At 42.4% G+C, this 6,055-nt stretch overlaps 1 protein-coding gene across 1 annotated transcript in view; it reads left to right on the forward strand.

Moving 5' to 3' along the window:
* LOC108786323 (platelet-derived growth factor receptor-like protein) overlaps positions 1 to 5,396 on the forward strand; it is a 15,569-nt gene extending 10,173 nt beyond the window's left edge. The window contains exon 6 of the mRNA XM_018555584.1: positions 5,028 to 5,396. Coding sequence (XP_018411086.1) covers positions 5,028 to 5,246 — 219 coding nt within the window. The 3' untranslated portion in view covers positions 5,247 to 5,396. The remainder of the gene's footprint in view (positions 1 to 5,027) is intronic.
* Positions 5,397 to 6,055: the final 659 nt, after the last annotated feature.

The following is a 6,055-nucleotide window of genomic DNA, read 5'->3' on the forward strand; positions in this document are numbered from 1 at the left end:
ATAAAAAAGTATTAATTTTAAAGCCCAGCTATACACAAAACTTTTCACTTTGGATACAATGGGGAGAAGAAGAAAATTCAGTCCGACTTTTATTGCTCTCTATAACTCCATTGGGCTTTTTCCCTAGTTTTCTAGCCTTTTGACACTAGGACAAGAAATCAGGGAACAAGGGTCAGTGGGACAGGGTGACACAGACAGTAATGAAAACCTGACATACTGTATGTTTTAACCCTTCCCCACTCCGCAAAAAAATGTCGGCCATTAAATTTTGTAACTTCCTGTACCGGTAATACCTTTCTTTAAAATATGAATTTTGTTACATCAGTGTCCTCCACCCCAGGCACACAAGCATAAAGCTGAAATTAAGTCATATTTTTGGACACATTAGATATGTGTAATGTCATGTATCCCCTTAGCTTCAGCTGCTTCTTCTTGTATAAATCTTCCTCTCATTGCCCCCTTTATAGCAACCAGTGCGATAAGTTGAGAAACGTTACTATGAAAAGTTGAGCTGCAAATTGCATCGACTCCTGTGAATGGAGGAGACACATCTCACAGACTTCTCTCACTACAATTTCTCCCAGTACTGCTATATTTTTGCATGTTTTTTTTAGTAAATTGTATTTTCTGGGTCCAGAGCCATGGCACAGCCTGTATGTAACTGAGCGCCCACGTAGTGAGTATGGCCGGTTGGCTGAAGCACTGGAAACTAACTCATAACTGGTACCGCCAAGTGCCATGTTAAATTTCCCACCACCGCCATTTTGTAGCGGTAATGGTGAAGGTTGAGAAAACTGCACACTGATGCCATCTTCTAAGTGAAGTGTGTGTACATGCTTTCCACGCTCTTTCTTCTGCTTTTTTAAGCCTAGAGCAAGTAACTTGCCGTTGCTGCTCTTGACATTGCAGTCCTCTGTTTCCACTGTTCTGTGGTCTCATTCTACTGTCTATGAACCTCCCCAGTATCAGCTGACTGAGTCTGTAAGTGAGGACTTGCCTCTCCTTCGGTGTAGTTGCTGTCCACTGTGCAATGTGTCTCGTAATAGACATATAGAGGACAGTCCCGCTGCAGTGGGTGTCCCCAGGCCATACCTCCTCATTGTGGATAGGGGCAATTTCTTGGTATCTTCAAAAGGGTCTGAAGCCTGCAATATAGATCTGGGTGACCACTATTACTGTTCTCATCAGAGTCTTGTACAGTCTTATACAGTCTTGTACAGTCTTATACACATTGCAAAGCTGAGACCTTTCGAATGTCCACAAGACCTTCGATATCCATTTTGAATTATTTATCAAGCTGTGCTCAATTAATGCAGCAATCTGCTCTCGGGGGCTCCAAGCATGCTCAGGCACCTTCCACAAAGGAATCTCATTTTGATCCTAATGGACCTTCACCTCCAACTGTGCCCTGAGGCACCTATTACTATCTCTGATTCAGACTCTGAGCCTTCACAGCCTTCTCCTGAAGATCTTGTATTTCAACATGTTCTATACAACTCTACCTTACAAGGAGTTCTTGATACTCTGATGCAGTGCATTCTGTACTGCAACTGAAGGATCAGCAGGTTGTTGCAGACAGAGGGTCTTTGAGAGCTGTTGCTCCTAAGACCTTCACTATTCACTCAGTATGTAAATTCTTCCCCTATGAGAATTGGGAACAACCAGTTCAATCATCACTTCTTCCTTTGAAGGGGAGAAGCTCCTGGAGCTTCCCTATCCATTGTCTGGATCCCTGTGGTTCAGCTGTGATGGTCTCTAGCAAGCATCTAAGCTGGTGTCTCACATAGATGTTTTGTCTGTTCAGATGTGTAGGGCACTTTGACTTCATTCCTGACATGCCGAGGATACACAAAAGGAACATTTGATTTACTCACCCTAAAAGGTTAGGCTTCTCTTTGGTTTTTCTCTTGACACAGTTATTCCTGATGCCTCAAGTGCTAAGAATGTGTGCCTGCCTTAACGCAGGAGATCTTGGAATGGGACATAGGAACCACATTCCTCTTCTACTGTTAAAGTAGTAGCTCACAAGCAATCACAGTCTACCTCTCACCTAGTACAGAGATCTTAAGGCCAAATATCCTGTTTCATCTGCTTAGTACTCCAGACAAACTTACCTTTCTACTTTGTGAGAGTTTTTTTGTTTGTAGTGCTGGATCCCTTATGGGTTTATCTCCTAGCAGTTTGGAGTATCAGTGTCACGTACCTTAGGGGAGTCTGAGTTGACGAGGGCGGCCTCTCTCACAGCTCCGGTCACGGAGCACCTGGATTGGTTATAGGGGCGCCGGGGCACAGAGGGGCAAGGGTGCCAGAGGCTGGTTAGCCTGTTGCGTCTGCGAGATGAGATGAATTGCGTAGATCCAGGCAGGAAGCGGGATGTGGATGCACCGAAGTGGTTCAAGAAGGCTCTAGATCAGATGAGCTGAGGAAGCTGGAAGCAGAACACACAAGGCAGAAGGATCATCAAGCAAGCCGATGTCATCAACGAGCTAGCAACGTAGTACAAGGGGTGAGGCAGAACCAAGGTCAAAAGCAAGCCGGGGTCTTCAGGGAGCAAGCAACAACAGAGGGTAGTTCAAGCCGGGTCAGTAACGGGTAATCAGGATACAGAAAATACAGGAACACAGAACACAGAAAGCTGACGATCTGACAGCATTGGAGGATAGCTGAACACAGCCTTTATAGCCCAGTTGGCGCCAATTGTTCAAATGACACGTCGGTGCATGCCTGTGCGCACATGCGCACAAACACGCGCATGACGTACACGTACGCGCGCAAGTCCACGCAAAGACAGTGCTCCTATTACGGCTCTATGGTCCGCAACAGGCGCATGCGCAGACGGTGACACTCGAACTCTGGCTCTGGCTTTCTGACAATCAGGTTGCCCCTTGTAGCTCCACACTATAACTCTCTTAACACATCTGATTAACTGTTTCTACCATTACCGCACGCCTCGCGCTATTTTGCCTTGTCCCCGGGAGCTCTCATTTTTACCCCGGTAGAAATATATCCTTGAATGTGATTAATCAGTTGATCCCACACTTCTCTCTGCGGAGAACTCTGGTTTTCCATTATCCTGAGCTGCACTGCTTGAGATGCTTTACTTTCCTCAAGTCCTATCCTTTTTGGGGATTTTGCGATTTGCTTGGTCAACAGGGATCAGTTTCCACTGCTCACTTGTCCTATGACAGCCTGACTCTTCGTAATACCCTATCCATGGCACTGATGGATATTTTTGATATGTAAGGTTTTTTGTAAGCTTCCCCATTGTGGAATGCCCTGAAGGCCTTCACCAAACATAGTCAGTGTCCTAGTTTTCTTGCAGTTCCTGCTCAGCCAAGGATCCTATCACCTACACTCCTTGGATATAGAGGATCTCTTCCCATTTGTCTCCTTATGTGTATTGTGGAATTGTTGGGATACTACTTTTCTCATACTCGCCCTTTCTCTGTTGTTCCTGAATATTTTCCACTCTCCTCCTTTGTGGGAGAATCTGAAATCTGGAGAACATACAAAACTGATCTCTGGGGGTCAATAAGTGCAGCAATCTTTTCGTTGGAAGCTGGTTAAAGTGGGGTTCATCGCTTATTCCCTTCTCTTTTCTTGGGTGGATTCTCCCATACCTGTACTTTCCTGTATGGTCAGCAGACAGGACTGTCTGTTTCCCAGTTACAGAGCTACCCTCAGTAGCATAGTGCAGCTCTGGGACTCTTTGAGAGACCCAATTGTCTTCCTATGAAGAATAATTGTCCCAGTTGGGAGCACATGGATTCTCCTCCTGGCTTCTACTGGGAAAAATATTTTTTGCTTATTATAGTGCTCCATGTCACTCCATATCCCAACAGTGTCCTAAAATCATGAATTTAATAAATGTTAAGGCAGTCTAACTGTGACCACATCCCTGACAAACTTTGGGCGTGAACTGAAAGGTCTCCTTCTCGCCTTATTGGTCCTTTCTAGTTTATGATTCCCTCCCTTTCTATATTTAGATTCTCATTAAGAGAGATGTCATACTGATTCCAGTCTCTTCAGGGATTCTTATCTGACAGGTACATCCTGCGTATGATGGATTTACTCTCCATGAACAAGGGTCAAGGGTGTTCTGTTTAAGCTTCCAGCTGTTAATTGATTATATGTTTTAATTTGGATAAACTTTGTTTATCAATTTTCTGTTTCCATGAAATCAATGATTATATGTCGTTGTTCCACTCAAGCCTTCAGCTATTTACTAATTCATTTTTTGTTTTGGCATACCTTGTCTGTCCAACCTCTGTTTCCCTGCAGTCAAGAGTTAGGAATGCTAGGTTTCTGACTGTTCCCTAGAAATGAAGTCAGGCTTGGATTGCTTTACAAATCGTTGTAGTAGGATCCTGCATATGATGGATCTTTAAGTGGCTGTTGCCCATACCTCAGTTGGACTGGTTTTAGATGACCCAAATGTTAAATAATTATTTTCCTCCTGTGTTCCTGGACAATAAAGAGAAAAGATTTTCATACTTATCATAAGAGATTTTTTTTCATTAAGGGATTCATGCCCCTCTATAGTATGGCCATATGTACTGCTTGCTTACAAACCTGAGGCATGATGGTTGGAGGCAGGATTATACAGAGGATGGCTAAATGTTTTTTGTTTGCCAGTGTCCAAACCTCCTAAAGGTGTTAGTATAACCCAAATCTAAGAATTACTATGTTCCTTTGTCCCTCAATGGACTTTAAGAAAATGATTTTATGGTAAGTACCCAAATCTTATTAGTTGGTCCATTTCGATCCCATTGAAAGCATTTTGTTATACCTGTTTGATGCAGAAAACTAGCTGTTGATCCTTCCAGAAATCTATTGAGCTTGTACGTTCCTTGTTCAATTTCACAAAGCTCCTTGTGTACTGTGCAGTGTCACCAGCTGAAATATATTAAATTTTAGTACTTGGGTTTAGATACACTTTAATGTGAAAAGCCAGTATTAGATACTCCGACCCTTTACTTTTTATGAAAATATTGAAAAATATTGACAACCAGTACTCTGTTCTACAGATTGGAAGACCTCCTTATGTCCGAGAGAGCACATCGCAGACCAGAAGAGGTGGCCAGTTGATGCAAGAGTCTCAAAGCGTCTTGAATATTGATGAATCTCGAGCAGGGGATGATGGCACTTATACCTGCACTGCTCAGAACCTACAGGGGAGCACCTCTGTGAGCACAAGGGTTTCTGTCCTTCCTGCTTCTGCCACAGCCAGAGCGAGAAACCATTAAGTCTCGTTCTACAAATGTGTAACCAGTCAGTAGACTAAAGAGCTCACAAAACATTATGGACATAACAGCCTTATGACTGCTAAATCAAAAATAAGCCGTATGTGCAGTGTTTGAAAGACTGGTTTTACAGCCTTATAGTATATCAGTCTCTATAAAGAAAACCTTGTATTAGTTGCGTAAGTCTATTAAAGTGCCCATATCAAGTCGCAGCTTCTTGGTTTTTTTACGACTTAAGGTTACAAGTATGAAAATCATTCCGTTGTCTCTGGCATGTCACTAGAATCCTCTATGGAGCAGAAATCAGTGCTTAAAGAAGATGATCTCAAACTGAATTGCTAAAGAATTGTGTATAATAAACAACTCCTATTATTTTCCCCATCAGGATTTTTCTACTAACTGTAAAATTCCTTTCCTAAACATATACCAGCCGTTCTGTTGGATAGTGATGCAAAGACCATACCCAAATACAGCCTATGTTCATACATTTCTATATAATAAAGTACTGTATAAAACCATTTGTATGATCACCAAAGTACTGAAAAAAAGAAAAGTAAACAATGATTATCAATTACATTAGGCATGTCCTTGAATACATATAGGATAAACCGAGGCATATTCCTTATTTTAAACAGGCACTTGAATGCATTATCTACAACGCATTTGCTAAAGATCACCTGTGTTCCATATGAGTCAGACTACAGCGGACACTTTTTTTAGAGTCACAAATTTTAGTTTAGAGATAAAGATGACGATGATTACAGAGAAACTGTTTATGGGGTTAAAGGACCACCGGAATTGTGTGCAGTGTG

Source organism: Nanorana parkeri, unplaced genomic scaffold (assembly GCF_000935625.1).
Source record: "Nanorana parkeri isolate BGI_ZX_2015 unplaced genomic scaffold, ASM93562v1 scaffold203, whole genome shotgun sequence".
Taxonomy (NCBI): domain Eukaryota; kingdom Metazoa; phylum Chordata; class Amphibia; order Anura; family Dicroglossidae; genus Nanorana; species Nanorana parkeri.